At 37.9% G+C, this 23,424-nt stretch overlaps 1 protein-coding gene across 7 annotated transcripts in view; it reads right to left on the bottom strand.

Annotated features, from left to right (window-relative positions):
- Nucleotides 1-18,935, bottom strand: part of LOC127412971 (protein diaphanous homolog 2-like) — a 625,488-nt gene extending 606,553 nt beyond the window's left edge. For 6 of the 7 annotated variants that reach the window (XM_051649717.1, XM_051649721.1, XM_051649722.1 and 3 more), the window contains exons 1-2: nucleotides 18,849-18,935; nucleotides 17,857-18,218 (exon numbers count right to left, since the gene is read on the bottom strand). In XM_051649717.1, the coding sequence (XP_051505677.1) occupies nucleotides 17,857-17,943 (87 nt within the window). In that variant the 5' untranslated portion in view covers nucleotides 17,944-18,218; nucleotides 18,849-18,935. Of the gene's footprint in view, nucleotides 1-17,856; nucleotides 18,219-18,827 lie in introns of all 7 variants that reach the window. The other variant, XM_051649718.1, reaches the window with a different exon arrangement.
- Nucleotides 18,936-23,424: the final 4,489 nt, after the last annotated feature.

Raw genomic sequence — 23,424 nt, 5'->3', positions numbered from 1 at the left:
CAGCAACAACAATACAGACCATCGTGGCTTTCCCCACAGAAGCGAACTCTTGGGGAGACACACACACACACACACACACACACACACCAGGTGTGTGGCAGTGGACTCAATGTGCTGAAGCAGCTCATATACAGCAGGAGAGTGTTTCAATCAGCTACAATGTGAACAGCTAAATGGAACAGAATGCAGCGTCTTCAAAACTGAACTTCAACTTAAACGAACAGTTCAACCAAAAATGAAAATTTGCTGATAATTTACTCACCCTCAGGCCATCCAAGATGTACAATATATGACCTTCTTTCTTCATCAGAACAGGATTTAAGATTTTTAGGAAAGTATCCCAGGTTTTTAGCTTCATCCAATGCAAGTGAATGGACACCAATTTTTGACGGTCCAAAAAGCACACTTAGTCAGCATCAAAGTAATCCACACGACTCCAGCCGATCAAGTAATGTCTTCTGAAGTGAATCGATACGTTTGGGTGAAAAACGAACCGCTAATTAAAACTTTACTGACTTTAAAAAAATCGCTTCCTGTAAACACTCAATGCCTCATCACGCCGTCGCGTTCACACGAGAATTCAGAAGTTCCGCTCTGTTTACCACAGAGAAACTTACTTCACGCGAGAGTTTGGTCAATTCAAACAGCTACCGAACATGCATTAACATGCATATTAAAACGCGATGGTTATGGCGTCTCCTGTTAAGCCAACCACGATCTGAAAATAGACGGTTCAGACAGTCATTAAAAAAACTGGTGCGCGCTTACTAAGATTACTACTGCAACCTGAAGGAAGAACAGACAGCCGCGCATTGTGCACATTCTTTCATGGAGTTGGACAGCGAATCTTCACATAATGACAAAATATGATGCATTATATTTTGATTATGCACTTTTGTACATTTTGTAACAAATTATTTTATAACAGCCTATAATAATAAATAGACAATACACTGGAACAACAAGACGCAATGCAGCAGCCAAAGATGTTTGTCAGACATGTTATTATATATACAGTTATGTACAGTACATGTCATTGCCCCTCGAGTAGACAAAATGCCCATCCCTAGTACTATCGGCTTTGCAGGCCACTCACATTCTGAGAGCTGCTAGAAAGGACAAGGACAGAAAAAAAAGCTGCTGCAAATGCTTGCTGGGATATCAGGTTATTTTAACTGGTCTTAATTATAATCAAACAAATGATGGCTTGAACCTCTAACCATTCTTGGCAACTTGCACTCCATCTCAAGAACAGAGCGCTTAATGGCCAACAGCTCCTCTCGTTCTCACACTCCACAATGGGATGTTTTAATTAAATACAGTGCTTTGGAGAGTGCGTGAAACCCTATTATAGACATAGACCTTTAATACAAATATAAGGCTAGATTTCATACATCTAAACAGTCAAATGAATGGGTTTCTAAAATGAGAACTGATCCAGCTGCTGGTCATAAACCTTTGTGATGCAGACAATCCTGCAGCACAGTAAAGCCAAGCTCACCCTTGAATAAATATCAGAATTGCTGTTGTACTGTGGGGTGCTTACAAAAGCTTTGACCACTACCCTGCTAGAATCAACACTGATTGTTGGATGTATTTGCCAATAAAATGAGTCTGCAGGCCAACAGGATGCCAAACAATGGCCCAATGGAACAGAGACAAAGTTAAAAACACTGGTGGTGGCTATAGAACATATCAGATGAATCATTTATCAGGGATGCAAATTTGTGATAGGTGAAAAAGGTGAGAAAGTCATAGTAAGTGATCCAGATGTATATTTTCAGTTGTAAATATTTTTTTTTATTTAAAGCTTTTTGTTTCATTCAAAGCTTTTTGTAAGTGCTTAAATAAAAGCTTAAATAAACCCTTTCAAGTGATTTTAATACAGAAAATTTTACCAAACAATTTGGGCAAATTAGCTTCAGAAAATGTGACTTTAGCTGAAAGGTGAGAAGTTTGCATCCCTGAATTATTCACCAATTGTGATAACATAGAGACAAATAAAAAGCAACACAAAACCACAAGGAGCCCCAAATGATGTTCAGTCATTTGTAAAGTTTTTCTAAAAAGATTAAAAGATTCTACACACACAAGCATATAGCTCTATATGTGGGTTACTGTTAGGGATGCACGATAATGGTTAAAATGATAATCATGATTATTTTGCTAAAGATTTTAATCACGATTATTAATCATGATTATTCTGTCATTTGAGAATTTATTTATAAATAAAACAGCGATGCACGATTTGGAGAAAAAAAAACAGTTAATACTGCTTTGATATCAATTCTAAAAGAGAAAAATATAATAAAATTACATTAAACAGCAGCTCTTATGTTGAAAAATATGTTCAAACTACAAACTAGTAAATGATTCCTTTTGACCAAAATTAAGTCATGTTTGGCCCATGCTTTACTGACAATTTAAGAGTTACTCTGTAGGGTGTTCACACTTGAGTCCTCTTTAAAAGATTTTGAAATTATTAGTAATGCAATATACAATAGCAGCCTACAACATTTATGTAATAATTTAGCATGATTAATAGCATAATTTAAAGTTGAAGTCAGAAGTTTACATATACCTTAGCTAAATACATTTAAACTCAGTTTTTCACAATTCCTGACATTTAATCGTACAAAACATTCCCTGTCATAGGTCAGTTAGGATCTCTACTTTATTTTAAGAATGTGAAATGTCTGAATAATAGTAGAGAGAATTATTTATTTCAGCTTTTATATATTTCATCACATTCCCAGTGGGTCAGAAGTTTACATACACATTGTTAGTATTTGGTAGCATTGCCTTTAAATTGTTTAACTTGGGTCAAACTTTTTGGTTAGCCTTCCACAAGCTTCTAACAATAAGGGTGCTTTCACACTGGCAGTTTATTTTGAAACAGAGCACAGTTCGCATGAAAAATTGGTAATGTGAAAGCTGTCATGCAGGCCGGGGAGCGCACCGTGGTACCGAACCCGAGACTACCTGTAGGAGGCGGTCTGAGTTCAGTTGCAATGGAACTGTAGCGCGATTCGAGTGAATGTGAAAGCAACTCGGACTCGGGTGCGCACTCGTTCAGGAAGTAAAGTAACCTGCGCATGCGTTTTAGCCGATGACGACATCATTAGTTTCGACTAATAAATATAGGGTATAATAGGAGATGACAGTGGTGAAAACTTCACCTTGGACATGAGCGTGAGTAAGCGTGCAATGTAAACAAAGATGCAAATTAATTCCTTGCAATCAGCTGTCTCCTCAAAAAACACATTTTGCGAGCAGCAGCAAGCCACCTTCCCCTGGACATCTGATGAGTTACGCCATGAAGCGCACATAGACGCAGTTGTCCTTCACTCTGCTGTGCATAATGGCACCAAAATAACAAAAAAACAAAAAGTATGAGTCGCGTTGTGTTCTACATGCGTGTTTGTGATGACATAAGATGAACGCAAATGGACCGGGGTTCAAAAGAATCAAGTGAGTGTGAAACCAGACCAACACTGCGGGGGGCACCAGGAACAATCGTACTCAGAATCGGACCACAGCAAACGTGCCCAGTGTGAAAGCCCCCTAAGTTGCTGGAATTTTGGCCCATTCCTCCAGACAGAACTGGTGTAACTGTGTCAGGTTTATAGGCCTCCTTGCTCGCACATGCTTTTTCAGTTCTGCCCACAAATTTTCTATCGGATTGAGTTCAGGGCTTTGTGATGGCCACTCCAATACCTTGACTTTGTTGTCCTTAAGCCATTTTGCCACAACTTTGGAGGTATGCTTGGGGTCATTGTCCATTTGGAAGACCCATTTGTGACCGAGCTTTAACTTCCTGGCTGATGTCTTGAGATGTTGCTTCAATATAGCCACATAATTTTCCTTCCTTATGATGCCATTTTATATTGTGAAGTGCACCAGTCCCTCCTGCATCAAAGCACCCCCACAACATGTTCTTCGGCTTGCAAGCCTCACCCTTTTTCCTCCAAACATAACGATGGTCATTATGGCCAAACAGTTAAATTTTTGTTTCATTAGACCAGAGGACATTTCTCCAAAAAGTAAGATCTTTGTCCCCATGTGCACTTGCAAACTGTACTCTGGCTTTTTTATGGCGGTTTTGGAGCAGTGGCTTCTTCCTTGCTGAGCAGCCTTTCAGGTTATGTCAATATAGGACTCGTTTTACTGTGGCTATAGATACTTGTCTACCTGTTTCCTCCAGCATCTTCACAAGGTCCTTTTCTGTTGTTCTGGGATTGATTTGTACTTTTCGCACCAAACTACATTCATCTCTAGGAGACAGAATGCATCTCCTTCCTGAGTGGTACGATGGTTGCGTGGTCCCATGGTGTTTATACTTGCATACTATTGTTTGTACAGATGAACGTGGTACCTTCAGGCATTTGGAAATTTCTCCCAAGTGTGAACCAGACTTGCGGAGGTCCACAATTTTTTTTCTGAGGTCTTGGTTGATTTCTTTTGATTTTCCCATGATGTCAAGCAAAGAGGCACTGAGTTTGAAGGTAGGCCTTAAAATACATCCACAGGTACACCACCAATTCAGTACATCTCCTATCAGAAGCTAATTGGCTAATTGTCTAAAGGCTTGACATAATTTTCTGGAATTTTCCAAGCTGCTTAAAGGCACAGTTAACTTAGTGTATGTAAACTTCTGACCCACTGGAATTGTGATATAGTCAATTAAAAGTGAAACAATCTGTCTGTAAACAATTGTTGGAAAAATTACTCATGTCATGCACAAAGTAGATTTCCTAAACGACTTCCCAAAACTATAGTTTGCTAATATTAATTCTGTGGAGTGGTTAAAAGATTAGTTTTAATGACTTCAACCTAATTGTATGTAAACTTCTGACTTCAACTGTATTTATGGATGAAAATTTGCAAATAATCGTAAAACCGGTTAACCGTGGTTATTTGTTCTAAGACGGTAATATAACTGTAAAAAAAACTCACCTTGGCATCTCTAATTGTGACCGAACATTCTATATAATTGGGCCAAGCTACTTTGCAAGAACTTGGCATCTGTAAACAGCCTACTGTTAGGTTAATGTAGTACATTACTTCTCAGAGGAATAATTTTTTTCGGATTATTATCAACAATAAATGTAGCCTAACTTTTTATTGAACATAATTGCCGCCTTTTATCATTTATCATTGTTGTTGCTGCTAAGAACACCCCTTCCTTTTGGAAAAATCACTGTAACACACTGCCTCTGATAGTTTATTGTTGTAGTATACCAAAGCTTTTGTCTTCAATAATTTATTTATATTTGATGCGCAACTAAGGCTGATGTCTGCTGATGTGTAATATAACCCTGTACTGAGAGCTCACTTAAGTGGAAAGGTCATGGAAAACTGTAATTCAATCCTCCTGCTTTAAACATTGACATTAACATGAGGAAACGCACATTCCACCTTGATGTCATCTGCAGCTTGTTTTAGACAAATTCAAATTGATAGACTGCAAAATAACTTCATGAGAAAGCAGACCAAAATAGTTTGCAGGGACTGGCATGGTGACAGCATTGCTGGGAGTTTGAGGTGATGCCATTCTGCTTGTCTGTTCACCATCTCATCAGTGATACAGTATATTGATGCAGTCCTCACATTTCTGTGTATGTGACTATAAAGCACACTATCATTTTCTCAATGAGACAAAGTGGGAATATCCAGCAGAAGGCATGGCCGACTTTTTGACTTCATCTTCAATCCATGTTTATCTGGATCTTAGTGTATCCAGATAAGGTAGGGCCTGCAGATGTAAACTGTCTAATGATACACAGACTTAAGCTCTTTCCGGTGTTTGGCTTTATGTGGTTCTCCCCAAACAGAGAGAAAGAGCCTATGTCCACACCAGGGTTGTGCACCATTCAGAATTGAATGAAGAATGCCAGTTCAATTCCAATTAAATTCCTGAATTTGGACTGAATTTGAATTAAGGTAGCAAAAAGGATGTAGAATTGCAATTTCAATTTAACCAAGTAGAATTAAAATGGAATGAAATTCAAATAAATTCATATTGTTTTTCCAGATTGTTTTTAACTTCAAAACATTTGTATAATACATTTGATTTTTCAGTATAACATGAAACATGTTATTATATTATCATATTAACAAATGGGGTGTTTCCAGCAACATTCAACTGTGAAATTAATTTCTTATATCAAGTAAATAATGCTGAAAAAAACATTGAAAGATTTACTTAAATATTGTAGTAAAAAATTTAGAGAGACTACAGCATATAAGGACTGGGAAGCCATCATAACCAAAATCCACATGATACTGTCACACACTCACAGTTGAGATGAGCAGTGTTAGCTCTAGGCTAATTTATGAGTAAAACACATATCTGAGTGTGTTAATACATATTTCATGCATTTGAAAAGTGAGGGCTGCCACACCTTTGAATCAATGACATTCTATGACTTTTCCAATCGTTCGTGATTACTGAATTTCAATTACTTTTCAAGGGTTGGAAATCATAATTTTGAACATTAATAATGTCTTGTATATCGCACTGTAGACATTGGCCTGAATATTCCTGAATATTAAAAAAATAATTGCAATTACTAGTTACTGAAAAGTAAGTACAGTTTAACCCGTTTAATCATTTGAGATAATATAATTGTTTTTGTGTAACTTGTGGCTTATTATGTGCCAAGCTGCCTCCTCGATTCTCACTACGTCACACGACCGACCAAAGCCATTTGGTGTCTCATGGGAACCTGAACATTCTTTGCACAAATCACTAACTATTAAGAAGATGGTAGCATACTGACATTGTTAAACCAAGCTATAAACCACAAGAGTGCCACTGAAATTTTAACCTCAAACATTTCACTTAAAAAAAGAATGGAAATAAGACTGCTGCTTTAGGAAGTCCACACAATAAAAATATATATAATTATCCAAGGGCCAGAGCAGTTCAATGAGTGCACAAACAATTATACATGTGGGAGGAAATTAATCACATTCAGAATTAATATAGGCCTAATACCGTTAAATTAAAATTAATCCTTTCAGCCCAAATACCAGTAAATTATTTTCAGAAAATAGTGTTAAACTGAGGTATTTGATCCTTCCTAATGACTAGACTGAGTGAGTTTGAGTTCACCTTCCTAATGGACCAATAAATGCAGATAGTAGGGCAGCATGACTGACAAAAATCACAATCAATTTTTTTGTGCAACAGGAGTAAACATCAATGGAATGACATTATTCATGATTAGTTAAAGGAATATTTCGGGTTCAATACAAGTTAAGCTCAATCAACAGCATGTGGCATAATGTTGATTACCACAAAAAAATATTTCTTTAAAAAAAGCAAAAATGGAGGTTACAGTGAGGCACTTACAATGGAAGTGAATGGGGACAATTTCTGGAGGGTTGATATACAGAAATATGAAGCTTGTCATTTTATAAAAACACATTAATTCTTCTGTTAAAACTCATGTGTTATTTGAATATTTGATTATTTGATCATGTATTATCTTCATGGCAATGAAGTTGCAGGGTTGCTGTAGAGGTTTTAAAATCAGATTTAAGACTTTTAAGACCTTTTTCAAGACCTGAACAAATAAAATTAATACTGTATCCCCATACCAAAACAAACCAACACAATCTCAAAATAAATCATGTATCAGACTCTTTCTTAAACAGGCAGGGGCACATATTCAACATGGCCTTAACATTCCTTATCAGTAAAACAGGATAGGATATAAGTGAGTTTAAAATACTCAAGACATGTTTTCTACATATACATCGCAATTAAATTGGTTTACGTACCATTACATAAATAAATACAAATTAGAGGTAGACCGATATTGGATTGTGCTGATTCAATAATGTGAATATATTAAATGTTCTTAGTCTTTTCTTCCTGTGATAAGGAGGGCCAGACAGAGGCTACTGGCAGGAAGCGCTTTTTAAAAGTTAATATCGTTTTATATATCGATTAATTTTTTTACACAAACGTATAAATAAAAAAACTTTTTTTAAAGAAAAGGAGGGGCAAGTCAAAATAAATTTTTGTGGTAATCAATGTTATGCCACAAGTGCTGTCAGTTAAGCTTAATTTGTATTGAACCCGGAATATTCCTTTAATTGTGGCTGCTGTCATTGTAATCTTGGTTATATTTGATTAATTGTGCAGCCGCAGATAGTAGCTTAAATATAGTCCTAAACATTAAAAATTCACACACCCTTAAAACTGCCCAGTCAGGGGAAACACTTTGTGTTATTCCTTAATTTGCCAGATTTACACTTTAACAGACTTTCTAACAGCTTGTCTTTTTGACACCTGTCTGATTTTAGTCTTTGACTATCATTGACAGTTTAATCTGTATGTTCCTAGATGCCATTGATTTCATGAACAGACCCTTTCTCTATAAGGATCTGCCCTGGGTTTCAATCAAACAAAGCTGCACTGTTCTCAACATAGAAGAAAAACTAACTAATTTGAATGAAACGAACATGTTGGCATTTAAAAATATCAATTTATCAAATCAGATTCAAATTTCAGGGGATTTGCCTTGCTGCACCACAAAGTGGGAATGACTGATGACTTTACAACATTGGAGGAGGCCCTCATGAAATAGCCCAATCCGAGAGCTTTCTTGCCTTTACGTGGGAAAAAATCTTTGGCATGTTACTTATTTCAGGAAAGCCTAGCCAATGTTTATGTTTCTCTGAAACATGGAGTTTAGGGCACAGGAGACCCACAAAACACAGAGAAATGTTGGTGTGAACAGCTTACTTTGGACAGCAATGAAATGTCAAATTGATTCTGGACCAAGAATCCCTTCAGAAATGGCAACAATAAAAATTCTAAGACTTTCTATACTCCATTTGAACTGAAATGGCTGCCTAATGTCATGTCAGAATGTAGGCATTATGAAGAGGGTGTTGGTAGCTTGCCAGAAACATCTGTTAAAAAGAGTGATGTCAGAATGGTCAGGCTGTGCTTCCCCCAGTGTGACTAAAAGCACTTCCCATCCTTGCTTCCTGTGAGTCTTGAGACACTCAACATGTGTTCCACTTCCTATTGGTTTTGCTGAAATCCCTGCACCTCTTCTTTGAGTCTAAAATGGCCAGCTAAAGACACCAACCCAATCCAAAATTCTAAATCATCTAACAAAGTGGATCTGAATTTAGCAAAAGGTCACGTATGACTGCTCACTCCTACATTTATATACAGTACTGTGCAAATATTTTAGGCAGTTGTAAAAATGTTCTATAGTGACCAAGCATCATGGGAACTTGTCAAAGTTGTATGTTTTTATCTCTGTTGTTTTTGTCTATTCATGTATTCCCAGATTGACTCAATGATGTTGAGATCCGGGCTCCGTGGGGGTCATATCATCTGTTACAGGACTCCTAGATCTAGCTATTTCTATTCTACTTGCAAAAGGAATGTTTGGAAATCTAAAATTGATATTACCTATTGCCACACAAAAGCAGAAGATATAAAATAACCATCTTAAGAGAAATGTTCTTTGTGACACATCTATTGTGAATAAGACTTTTGTACAGTAGCTACTCTGTGCCTTGTGTTTGTTTCACTAATCTCAATAGTCACACCTACTTATGTTCAACAGATATAACCACAATGCACTGTTCTATGAGGCTAATATTAAGTTGAACTCTGAGGTTGGGGATTTTTCAACCACATTTACTATGTTTGACATTGATGCAAAAGCAGTTGCCTTGTAGCCCCAGATAAACCCCCCTTAATTTTCATCTGTGTAAGACATAACTCCAGATTCTCCGAAGTGAACTTTTCATTTCACTTTATCTGTGACATTTCAGACAGTGCATTACTTGCATGATAAAAGTACTAGAAATGATAGACAATAATAAACAAGCATGCAAGGGGTGGGGAATGTTTAGAACTTTTATGAACGACAAATGTTGCAAATCTGTTTGACAACATTGAAACTGCTTCTCTGACTTAAATCTTGCTGTTATTTCTCCCAAAAGAAGGAACATTCTGTCATTATTTAGAGTGATTGTGTTGTTTCAGAAGACTTGGAAAATATGTTTTTATGTGTGTGCAAATGTTGATTTTATCTAGATCTTGTTTATTCATAGTGCTAATTTTTTTCCATAAGAAAAACAGGTTCAAAAGTTGAAGGTTGAACTAAAATTCTAAATTTTAAGTAATCGATTGTTCATTTTTTATATATGTTAGAGTACTCGACTACAAAATTACTCGAATTGCCCATCCCTAGTACTAGCATACCAAAAAAAGAGCTTCAAAAACTGACACTAATTTGACAAAATGGGGATAAATGTACCAAAATACTAATACAGTACCAATATTTGTAATAACTCTACAAGTTAAATCATTGGCACATACAGATCCTCATTCATTATGTGATCAATAATGATGACTTTAAACAACCTTGACACAATTCTATCTCCAAACCAAACACTAAAGTCAATATTTTTAACTTGGCCTGGGAGAGCGCGCTGGCCAATAACCTTCAAAGACCTTAAAGTCTAAAAACTAACCACAGCTGCCTCAGACAGGTTTTTTCTCACGAGAAGAGACTCAAAGCAAAGGTTATTTAAACACGACAAACTTCTCCACACACACAAGCTAATCTAAAAAATTCTACACCTTTCTTTAAAACACTCCAATGATCTTTTATCCACAGCATTGCTGTGGAATTTTTTTTAGTCTGATTCACAGGTACAATCTGCCTATTCACACCTCTGCAGATAATACAAATGAGCAGTCAAAGCCTCCACGCTACCACCCATACAGGTTTGCTCATCCTTTATTTAACTTGAGCACAGGCGGCATAGGGTTAGTCTAAACTGATTGATTTTCACAAACAGTGTTTGTCACTTCAGTCACTTACAGCACGACTACACCAGGACGTGCTGTACTGATTAAACACACTAATATGTGCTCCACTACAGTGTGTTGCATAAGAGCAGACAGGCTCATTTTCTAGTTTGAAAGTTTTGTTTACTTGTGAGGGAATTTAGCGGAGGAAAACTTCCATTCGGTGTGTCTGCTCTGGAATGCCTTTTGAGGAAATCCTCTGGAATGCACTGTTCAGAATTCCAATTCCATGACTTCATGTCGTAGACTAAATCCCAGCTAGCATACAAGGATATTTATTTCATAAATGCTGGATCAATATTCTTTAATTTATTAACATCAAATCTGTAGTAAGAGTGCTTGGCCACAGAAAAGCAAAAGACTAACAAACAAATTGTGAGTGTCGCTGAATAACCAAGGCTGAACTATACTGAACTAAGGTTGTCGAAACAAGGTTTGTCTTTATTTGTGCCATCAGCAGAGGCTGTGGTCCAAAGTACTAAGATGGCATTTCCCCCTACAAATGCTGTACACAAACAGTGCATTCGTTGTCTCTCCTCTTGCCTTGTTTTCTCTTCCTGTGGGTCTTATCCTAGGGCTGACTGTAAAGATTAGCCCCAGTGCATTACAGAAATCTAACGCTCTGTGATAACGCTCAACGTGCTCCAGGGGTTATAACCTTCCTCTAATCCAGCTCAGGACAGATTTATCATAAGACCAGAGATGGCTCTCATTCAATCGAATACATACAGATTCAATGCTGGAACCTAACAACTAACACATAAGTCGCAAATAAATTTTGTCTCCACCCCACAGTTCGAAGAAAGCCTTCTGGTCACTTCATAAACTCTTGTTTTTCAGCATGATTCCAGTTTAACAAGCCAAAACATGTTCTGCATTTTAAAAATATTTATTTGAACCTTTTGCCATAATAGGCAAGACACTTTTTACGGTTGGTAACAGACAACTGCATATTCAGAACCAGTCAAAAAAATGTAAATGATTGTCGTGACTTTAGCTTAGTTAATGGTCCTTGTACAGTATGTGCATTCTTCCTCATATATGAATGGAACACCATACTAAATACTCTGACACCCTGTCTACACAGGACGTGGGCGGCGCATCGCGTCAAAAGCAATACACCCCATTATAGTCAATGATGCTGTCTACACTAGAAGCGTGCGTCCATCGCGCCAACAGTAAACGGGTGTCCCGTTCCATTTTGCGCTGCATTCACTGGCGCTACTACTGCCAACAACAAAGTTTAGAACATTCGTGTCGATGCGTCCAGTTTAGACAGCCCCAAACCGTTGTGTCGCATAGTGTCAACGTACACGCCCAGTGTTGAAAGAGTGTGACAGAGTTTCCTACATTGCTATTTACAGCTGTGATGAACAATTGGACCAGATGACATTCCAGGAGCAAGTTTATGGCAGAGCCCCTCCCAAGCTGTCAAGGCAAAGAAGAGTGGCTCCATTTTGATTGGATCGTGGCAAGACCAACACAAACAAATGCCAAGCACAGGCAACGTATGGTTTGTTCCCGCCAAAACACATTGGTACATCTTGACTCTCACTAGGGCTGAAACGATTAGTCAACGTTATCGACAACATCGACAAAAAATTTCGTTGTCGAATAGTCATTTGATCACAAATGTTTGATTGACATGAGATCACATTAAACTCAAATGATGACGTACGAGAGTAGCACTGCAGCTCGCGCCTGACTGAGGAGAGGAAGAATTACACAGCTCACAGTCCAGATGCACTCTAAACTTTCCAGACAGCTTCAGGTGGTGTAGATCGCAAAGTATGAGGGAGTTATACAAAAATACCAAATAAGTAAATACAGAAGCACTCTCGTTGTGGAATAAGTGGAGCTTGAGCAAAACCTGTGTCTTTAAAAGGAAACACCCTGGTGTTACATCTTTAATGCAGTAATTTTTAATGCGTTATAGCTTTATTAAAGTTCAAATATTATGGAAGCAGATCATGTAACTAAATAACTACAAACTAAGAAACTGGCATTTCTCTGTGCGATCAGCACCTCTTCTATGAGATGCGCAAACGTTCCAATCTAAGGGAGAGAGATTGAAACTGCACCCGGCTGATGCACACTCTGTCACGGGGACGCTCATCCCTCAAGCGCACACACTTAATGCAGCTAGATTATAACATGATGGCTCGCGGTTTATTGAATCATCATATATGTCACTGTGCATTTCTTATTGTGAAGAAAATTGGCAATATGCAGCTTTATTAATAAGAGTTGGGTTTTTTTGTGAGTTAAAGATGGATTGAAGTTAACAGAAAAGTGAGAGTAGGTAGTCTTCGTGTGAAAAAATACACTTATATACAAAATGTACTTATATATATGATACATTCTCTTAAAGCAAGTCTAAATATCTTATATGTTGCTTCTCAAGTAAATGTATCTTGTTTTAAGGATTTTTAGACAATTTTAAATGGAAAATAAGACAAAAACACATGATAACAATTAGGGCTGCCTCCTAATAGTCGACCAAACGTTAGTCGATGAGAAGAGTCTTGGTCGACCAAGTTTGACTCCACAGGAAACCAACAAACACCAGTATTACCGCTGGTTAGACACTAGGTGGTACTATGGGGTAAACCTACACAATAAAGCAAGACACCTTGATTTCAAACTTTGAACTTTCTTTTTAATTTATTTTAACTAAAAATTCTCAATGAGCATACAAGCTCCAAGGTAAATTAAAGCTAAAAACTTAACATTAATTAATTTACGTATTGATTCAGGTCTTAATAAAAGTGATAATAAATAAAGAGTTCACAGCATCATAGTGTGTGTGTTATGTGACGTTATGAGCTGTTCTGTTCACTGTGGCGAGTCAGCCTTGCCCCTGGCAACAACTACCATGACAAAAAACACACGAGCAGCGAGGCGTGATTGGGAGCAGCTGAAGCTCATCGTCCTCATCAATCGGAGACTATATAAACCCAAGCAAGACATCAGAAAGGTGAGCCACCTCTCATTAGAACATGCTAACGCTCTGTCTCCTTGTCCTTCACAGAATCGGACTAATGCTACCCCCCACATGCCAAAACTCACCTCCACGAGCACTGGACAACAGATGGACACACGCACACCATCAGCACCACGCAAGAGAGCCTACAAGCATCATCCTGTACAGCACCACTCACCTGTTTTCCCCACTTGAATTGTTCTGACCTTCTGTTCAATAAACGGACCCTCCGGGGTAATTTTCATCATTCTCTGCCTACGCCTCATTCTCATTTCACTACATCACTTACACTAATGTTATCAGGTGTGTAATTGCCATCAAATTACGCTTTTCGCTTTTCAAGTGACTGTGATAATCATTTGCCTCAATTCTGATTCACAGTCTCCACAGTTTCAAATAAAGTACTGTGTAAGTTAAAAACATTCTTTTACAAAAAACATCAAATAAATATGCTTTACAATGTCACTCTTCATTACAGCTCACTTAAGAATACTATCAATTTCGTTTATGAGAATATTTTGACTAAAACTGTGACATTCACGGCAATCTCCCATTCATTCCTATGAGAAGTTCTGCAAAGCTTGTCAGAGCAAGCAGTGGTAACAAAGGGGGGAGGAGCTTAGCGAAGGGTCAATTATACTCTATTTATATTCGGTTTTTGTTGGAGTCATGCAAACCAATGGACGAGGATCTACTTTTGTGGTGGAAAGAAACTGTGAAGCGGTACAAGAAACTTGGAAGCTTATCAGACCAGTATGTGTATGTGCTTTAAATCAGGCAGTGCTCATTTGATAAAAAGCCAACTTTCACCACTTGTTTTTCTGAATAATAACATGTGAAATTATAAAAATGTGATGGCTTTTATGTAGAAATTTATATATGTACATAACCCTTAGGACATCAGCACTGGTTTCTAAGCTTCGGATGAGTGTAAATGTTACTTTTAAATATTTCTTTTTTATTAATGCATATTGTTAATTTATTTTATGCTCAAAAGAAAAGCATGTTGAAATTACCTTATTCTGAAGTCGTTCTTGGTCATGTTTGTGAATAAAAAATGTAAATTTCACGTACGTGTCAAACTTGTAATTTTTGACTTATTTTTTTTTTATATTTTAATTTATGAGTAATCAGGTACTTGTGATTGTGAGTTAGATTACACAACTACAAAAGTACTTAAAAAAACAAATCCCTAATGGTGACCTCTGTTTTGCAGAGCGTGTTGTGTAATAGCAGAAGTTCTAAACTTCTTATGTGCACAGAGTTGGGCAACAGGGGACATGCCTGGCACCAAATCAGCTACAGGATGTGTAACAGTGAGATCACTAGAATGAGAGAGAGGCTCCGTGACATCAGTGTTCAGCCAGGCAGCAGAGTGGATCAGAGCTCTCAGTCAGGCCTGAGTATGTTGGGTTGTGTGTGAGCCACAGTAACTACTAGTAAACATAATGTGGGGTGTTTTTAAACTTCACAAGCCACACCCTCCAAAACCACTGGGAATAACAGGATCTAAACCATAAATGAGTATTACAACACACCCATATATCTCAGTATTGCAGGCTAGCTGGGACACAATGGGCAAACAAAATTTCTGGTAGTATCCCTAGCACATTACTTGCTGTGAACACACCAGCTACACAACAACTGCTAAAGGCTGGCTCTCAAAGGATTACATTCCACAAACTAAATGGAGCTCATAAACATATGGATTCCTGCAGCTCCCAAAAGAGCTGCATCCTGCTGCAGGACATGCTTGTGAAGCTGGTACAGGGCACACTCATTTGACTGGTGACGTGCTGCTAAGCAAACTTACAATGCTTACACCGATTACACAGACTTAGACACTTAGCCACCTCTCATTCACCTTGCATGATCTGGAGCCCCACTGTGATGCTAAGCTCTGTACGAGACCTTACAAGAAAAGTTCCAACTCCATACTTAGGGACAGAGAAAGCAAATAAATGTAACCTGACAACTTTGTAATATCTGTTTCAAGGAGAGTTTGCAATAAATATAAAGATTTTCAAAGAGAAAGTTCACCCAGAAATGAAAATTATATCATCATTCACTCAACCTCCTGTCGTTCCAAACACAAATGACTTCCTTTCTTCACTGGAAAACAACAGGAGACCATAAGCAGAATGTTAGCCTCACCATTCATGTTCACTGCATCTTTTTACCTTCCAAAGAAAGTGAATGGTGACAGAGGTTGTCATTCTGCTTAACATCTCCTTTGGTGTTTCACTTAATTAAGTAAGTCATACAGGTTTGGAACAAGAGGGTAAGTAAATGGTCTTGTCTTTTTGTGTGTGTGTGTGTGCGTGTGTGTGTGTGTGTGTGCGTGTGTGTGTGTGTGTGTGTGTGTGTGTGTGTGTGTGTGTGTGTTTAGGTATATATGGTTTACGAGGACATTTTTTTAGGTTACAAACTGGTAATTACAGGGGTATTATGCTATAAACGTGGTTTATGAGGACACCTCAAGTGTCCTTGTAATTCAAAAGTCACAAGGTTTCTGTGATGGTTAGGTTTAACAAAACAATAAATCTGATAACACAATGGCAAATCTCAAAACAAAAGTGTTTAAGTTAGAACACGCAAATCAACTGAATGAACGCTTGGACACCACTGACGTTTTAGCCCAGTTTGTGGACTTTTAGATGGTCCCTTATGCACTTAACCGTAGGTGGATATCGTAACTAAAAGTAACTTTATCCCGCTCGCTCTTTTTGCTTTCTGTGTTCTAAAGTGTTCCTTTACTGTGTTACAGAGTGAGAAATCACTTCAAATGATTCAGTTTTTCAGTCAGAAAGGGCTAAATACCTTCCACACAGCCAATCAGGTGAGAAGCTATTGTACTGTTTCCATTTCGACTGACTTGTTGTTGTGTTTTCTGACTTACTGTTGGGTTTTTTGACCTGCCGTTGAGTTTTCATACTTTGTTTTGCACTTCTCGGCCACCGCTACTACACTTTTAAGTTTTGTGAAATCTACAGGCAACCAGAACGGTGTCTGCACTGACAGGAAGGCCGCATGTATTGTTTGAAATGCTTAACTTTTGGGAAGTGAAGCAGTCTTCTAAGTTAATAAAACATGCATGAGGAGGCACCTCAAAATAGACACTGTCCTACATCCAGTGAGCAGCAAAACATATTTAGAAGTCAGAGCAAATGAATCCCAGGTCATTACAAGTGGCATATGAAATACGAGAAGGCTGTGAAAGATAAATGATGAAGTAATCATGTCCACACAGGACTGTCAAGACAAACGGTAATACAAAAATATTTGGCTCTGTATCAAAAAGTTGATGAACATCTAACATGCTTTACTAATTACTACAGATATGAGTCTCTTTAGTTGGGCATTAGATTTCTTAAAATCACATGCTGGATCACTTTAGACATGTTTGATGTTGGACCAACTACTTCATTATGTATCAGATGGTTCTTTCTTTGCCCCGAGGTCAGTAAGTCAGTAAACTTTCGAATGTTATAAAACTTTCAAAAAGGCAGCTAGTATGAACTGAAACAAAAAGTTCCACTTTCACAACTGAGGCTTCGATAAGTGACAAATGTAGCCATCGTTGAACGGTTCACAGCTATCACAAACACTACTATGTAGACTCCGCTCACACTCATTGTGTTTTGACAACATTTTATCATGTGAACTGCATGGGGTTCAGGGTCCTGTTAAGTAATTTGCTGGAAGGTTCAACAGTTCTACCAGGGAGTGCTGTGTCAGTTCATATTTTCCGTGTAAACACTAGGTTGAGAGACACTCTTTTAACCAATATCACAAAAACTGCACATTCAGACAGCTTTAGCAGTAAAGGATTTTACTAATAAAGCTGTCTGTATTAGCAGCCCTAGGTTGTAAAGCTTATTCAGGACAAAGGATGTGAAAACCTCCTTAAGTTTGAAACTTGTAATCTGATATAGTTTATGTAAATACAACTGGTAATTAAGTTAACTTGTAATGTACATCATATAAAAAGGCTGAACTATGGGGATCTAATACATACCAGTTTTTTGTTTTTACTCTCTTCCTCGGTGGATTTCTTTTTGGAGGGTTTGTTTGGGTCCTCCCCTCCAGCTGCTTGTTGCTCCATCTTTGAAAAAACCTAAATTTAACAGTTACTTCACTTCGTATTTCCCACAAGTTTGCAAACACTTCAAGAAAAATCAAGTGTCTTCAAAAGCCATGCCATCCGTGAAGAAGAAAAAAACATAAAGTAGGATTTAGGTCCAGATTTATTCCATGTAATGGGATGGAAGTATCCAGTGGACTATGATGTAACCCCTATGGGTGAAGTTGTCTCCAAAAAAGGTGTGGTGATATTCAGCACAGTCCAGTTCAGCTCTAGCTCTGGTCCACCCAGTGATTCTGTAAGAAAATATGAATTACATTCCTTAAGGGTTTTTTTTTTATTATTTATTTTTTATTTTTTACAATGTAAACTACACAAATGCATGTGCAATTACTAAAATAAGATATATAGAGCTGTATAAATGCAAGAAGTGAGCTGGTAAACTTATGTCTGCTCTAATAAATCAATTTGACATTAAACAAACACCTGAGGAAACTATGCTGCCATTTAGTCGAGTCAAATAAACAATGCGTTTAATACATTTACAATTTCTGTTATGCATTATACACTGGAACTTTACAATCTCAGGCAAATACTTAGTAAGTCTACGAAAAGATAAAGCTATTTCAGAGCCCCTGTGACACGACAGAGGAGGACTGAGTGTTTTACACAATACGAGAATGTATTTAATAAACTGAACACATAATTTCTTTTATTCAGAGGAGAAATGACCGTTGCTATCCATGCGGTTACTTTCACACAGGAAACAGTAATCGCAGCGCTATGAGGCTTAAAGTAAAAGTGTACAATAAAGACATTGACTCTAAACATCTAGTCTGTTTACACAGAAACACCTAATGCACATTACATGTTATAATAGTAACATAATTATAAAGAAAACTCACAAAATCTCAACCAAGTCTTACCTACACAACCAAACGTACCAGCCAGGCCTTCTATTGTTCCGCCTATCGACGCTTCCCAAACGTTCGCGGTTGGTCACGCGCAGGGAAGATTCGAGCAGTGATTGGTCAACTGAACTGTACATCCTCGTGTGGGGGCGGGATGACGACTGCTTCGACTGTAAAGGACTGACTGCTATGTGCATGGATGGGGTTGAGTGGAAAAAGAGTTTGATTTGTTTAGGCTAACAGTGAAAATCAGTGCACTCTTTGGAAATAGACAGTGTTATGGAAACAATTCTGAAGTAGTACTGCATTTAATTTGTCTAAAACAAAATGCAAACTACTTCCAGCATTATTATGTATTTAAGTTCAATCCTGATATTTCACCTACTGTACAGTTTAACCCTTAAATGAATGGGAATTTCACCAAATACTCTTCCATTTTCGGGTCTTTAGAGACCCAGCACTTATATATATATATATACACTGTATTATCACAAATGGATCTACAAAATGCCCAAATAATGTCACATTTTCCAAATTTTGTCAAGATAGTTAGAAAATAACAGAATGAAATATATTTGGATGTTTTATTTTCATATATAAAAGAGAAAATGCAACAAATCAGGACAAATCTAGAACAGGATTCATTACCTTTAAACTGAAATTTCATGAGATGCAATTGGCCATCAAAACATACTGAGCTACACATTACACATAAGCAACACATACATTACACTTTAGTATTTTCTCAGACACTTATTGAGTGTAAATAGATGCACAACTTACATAATTTCAATAGTACACCCAAATGACAAAAGTTATGTCATACTGTTCATGTTTATTTGATCTAGTTAATTCCATGTTGTTTCTTCATCAAATGGCAATGTCAAATGTAAATCGGGTCAATCACTGAATCAACAGCGCCACCTTGAGTAACAAATATCAAGAATAATATGTATGGAGGTCACGTGACGCCATGCAAGAAGCAGACGTGTGAACGACGAGCTCTGCGCACTTTGATACATTTTTATTATTCTCATGTTATAATTTGGTGAAATTCGATACACCCAGTTACACATTTGCTCTTTGAGGTAAAACATGGCGAAGAAGTCAAAATCATCAGGCTCTGGAGACATTAAAAGACACTTACGTATTCAGGATGAAAGCCCCGACAGGCCTACAGACCGGGGACTCGATTTGGATGGTGCGGCGGGAGAAGGAATCCAGCGTCAGTTGTCCAACATATCGGTGATGATGACGAAAGTTCTTGCTGACTTGGAGGATCTCGCTGTAATACGTCGATCGATTACGGCGATGGAAATAAAATTTCTGAGTTAGTTACAAGAGTGTCAGATGCTGAGAAACGAATCGATTATTTGGAGTCTTCGGAGAGGGAATTAACCGCTAATCCGCCCACGACCAAAGCTGATTTGGAACATCTCCTTGAAAAGCTTGAAGATCTTGAGAATAGAAGCCGCAGGAATAACGTCAGAATTGTTGGAATTTCTGAGCATGAGGAGGGCAGAGATATGGTGAAATTCCTAGACGAGCTCTTCCCGAGTCTGCTCGACATAACAGGCCACAAGCTGGAAATCGAGCGAGCTCACAGACTCCCAGTTCACAGATCTGCTGAGGGAGACAGGCCCCGACCGATTCTGGCCAAATTTCTGAGGTCATCTGATAAAGATCTCGTGTTGCGCCAGGCGAGGAGCAAAGGGAAGCTTTCTTGGAAGAACCATAATATTTTCTTGTTCACGGACTTTGCGAGTTCGACAAGAGAGAAACGCGATCGGTTCAAGGAATGCAAGAAACTCTTACATCAGCGAAAGATCACTTTTGCGCTAATGTTTCCGGCCAAACTGAGAATAGAAACGAAGGACGGTCGCAAAGTATTTACATGTCCCAATCAGGCAATGTCTTTTATTGAATCAATGGGTGAGTAAAACATTGGATGTTTCTCATATGAGTGGGTCTGACTCGCTGTACTTACTCTGGCTTTTGAGGAAGCTGGGCGTCATTTTGGTTTCTTTTTGCGTTGGCTCTGCCTAGCGGCTGGAGTTTGTTTTGTAAATAACACTTTCCTTAAAGAAGCTTTTGCATTGATGAAAGATTACTTTTGCATTGAAGTTCCTAGCCAGTTTGAGAGTGGACACTACAGATGAGCGCAAAATATCTACATGCTCACACAAAGGATGTCTTTTATAAAGTTGACGGATTGAGTAAGTCATGGTATATACTTTATGCGGCCTCCGAGTGAATTGACTTGACCATCCGGGGAACCGGGATGTCGGTTTTGTTTCTTTTTGTGTTGGCTCCGCCTAGCGGCTGGAGCTTGTGCCGTTTACGGGACACTGGAATGATTACGTCATCCGCTGAACTCATAACAGCTGTCTCACTAAACATTTGTTTGTCTATCCGTGAAATTGAACGGTTTTATATCAGCTGAATTTTGTTTTGTGGAGGATCACACCTTTAAAACAGTTTTGTGAATTAATCTACATGTTCTGTGTTCATTCTTGCTTTTGGCTGGGGGTTATTTTACAAAGTATTTTCTGTTATGTAATTCTGCTTCACAAATTTGTGAGGCAAAATTGAGCAATCCGATGGCAAAGTTGTCGTGGGGGCTCGTGGGCGTTCATGGACCTTTTGAGTTTAGAGGGATTGTCGCCGGTTGGCGCTCTCGTGCGTGGGGTTAATGCGCATGTTTTTCTATTTTCTGTTTGTTTTGTTCAGGGGAAGTTTGGGGTTTGATTGTTTCACTTATGGGGAATGTGGTCTGTATAATTTAGTTTTTGACACACAGTTTTTTTTATTTTTATTATATCAATATGTCAGTTGTTAATATGAGTGTACTATCTCTCTCCAAATGGAATGTAAATGAGTTGGGGTACCCCATAAAAAGAAGGAAGGTTATTACTTTTCTTAAACGTAAGAAATATGATATAGTGTTTCTTCAAGAAACACTTCTTTCCCCGCAGGAAGCTGAAAAATTTGGGAAGATATGGGGTGGACATATTTTCTTTAGTGTTGGCTCAAGTAAGAGCAAGGGAGTCATTATATTGGTAAATAAACTCAATTCAAATTTCTCAAACAGTTTAAAGATAAATTAGGAAGAGTCCTTATTGTTTCAGCTGAAATTCAAGGGCAAAGGTTGATTCTGGCTAATATAACGCTGATGATCAGGGCTTTTTTATAGATCTTGAAGGGATGTTGCAAACCGCTGGCACCCCTCATGATATAATATTGGGAGGAGACTTTAATCTTTTGATGGACTCAGTCCTTGATCACAGTGAAGCAAAAGTGTGTAAGCCCACTAGAGCAACCTTGACGCTTCACAGGATGTGTAAAAATCTTGGTCTTACAGATATTTGGAGACTTTTGAACCCATCTGGTAGAGACTATACATTTTATTCATCAGTCCATAAGATTTATTCTAGAATAGATTATTCTTTTTTATATCCAGACTCTGTATCTTGGGAGATGGGGCAGTCATTAATCTGGAGAATAAGCACATGAAAAACTGGGTCCTAACTAGTGTTATGATCGCCAGACAGATCACTTTGAGGAGTTGGAAGTCGGCTGGAGCGCCCCCGTTTCAGGAGTGGTGTTCAGAGATGGCCAGAGTGGCAGCTCTTGAGGAGGGGGTATCCAGAAGACTGGGGAGTCTGGCCTCTGGAAAGGCAGATATCTGTCTTTTTTGGAGGGCTCTCTGGGAGGGACAGTGGAGAGAGAGGTGTAGGGGTTTTATGTGTGTGATTCATTTTATTTTTTTAATTAATTAATTAATTAATTTTGTTGTGTGTCTATGGTTGTGTGACCACTGGGGTGTTGTTGGGGATCAGGTGGGGGACTGGGGGCGGGAAGGGGGGGATAGTGGGGTTGTATATTGATTTGTATATGTGTGTTCTGCTATGTATATTTAATTGTTGAATCATTAAAAAATGTTAATCGGAAAAAAGAATAATATGTAAGTGTATACTCATTCATTCATTGTTGAACAGAAAATCAATGTGATGTAGTATTTAATTGTATTAATGTAGTACTAATTTCACTTGTAATAAATAAAGAAAGAGATATCCTTTGATATTAAACATATATAGATATGAAATAATCATCAAAATATAATTTATGGAAGTGCAAACAAAATGACACTCTTACATATCTAGGGTCTCTAATTACCCTATACACTTTTGATACTTAAAAAAATATATATTTAGACCTGTTATATAGACAATTTATTATTGTTTTGATATAATTATAAAGAAATGGCCATTTTGGCTTTGTGTGTATGTGTGTGTGAGAGAGAGAGAGAGAGAGAGAGAGAGAGAGAGAGAGAGAGTTACACTATTTATAAGAGAGAGATTGAGAAATACCAAAGAGGTGTGGGCACAACTTTAAAAAAATGGATGAGGTACAGGGGGTGGAATGAGGTCCAGGGTCACAAAAGACCCAAGGTATGCATTTAAGAGTTAACATCTTTGTTTTTCCCCTGCTGCATGGACAACATGAATAAAATGAATTATGTGTAAAATGATTGATTCATGTGAAATATGCCCACCTATCCTCCATCACAAAATAATAATAATAATAATAA

This window comes from Myxocyprinus asiaticus, chromosome 22 (genome assembly GCF_019703515.2).
Source record: "Myxocyprinus asiaticus isolate MX2 ecotype Aquarium Trade chromosome 22, UBuf_Myxa_2, whole genome shotgun sequence".
Classification (NCBI taxonomy): domain Eukaryota; kingdom Metazoa; phylum Chordata; class Actinopteri; order Cypriniformes; family Catostomidae; genus Myxocyprinus; species Myxocyprinus asiaticus.
Note: the sequence above shows the minus strand (reverse complement) of the source record. Positions and strands in the feature narration are given on the sequence as shown.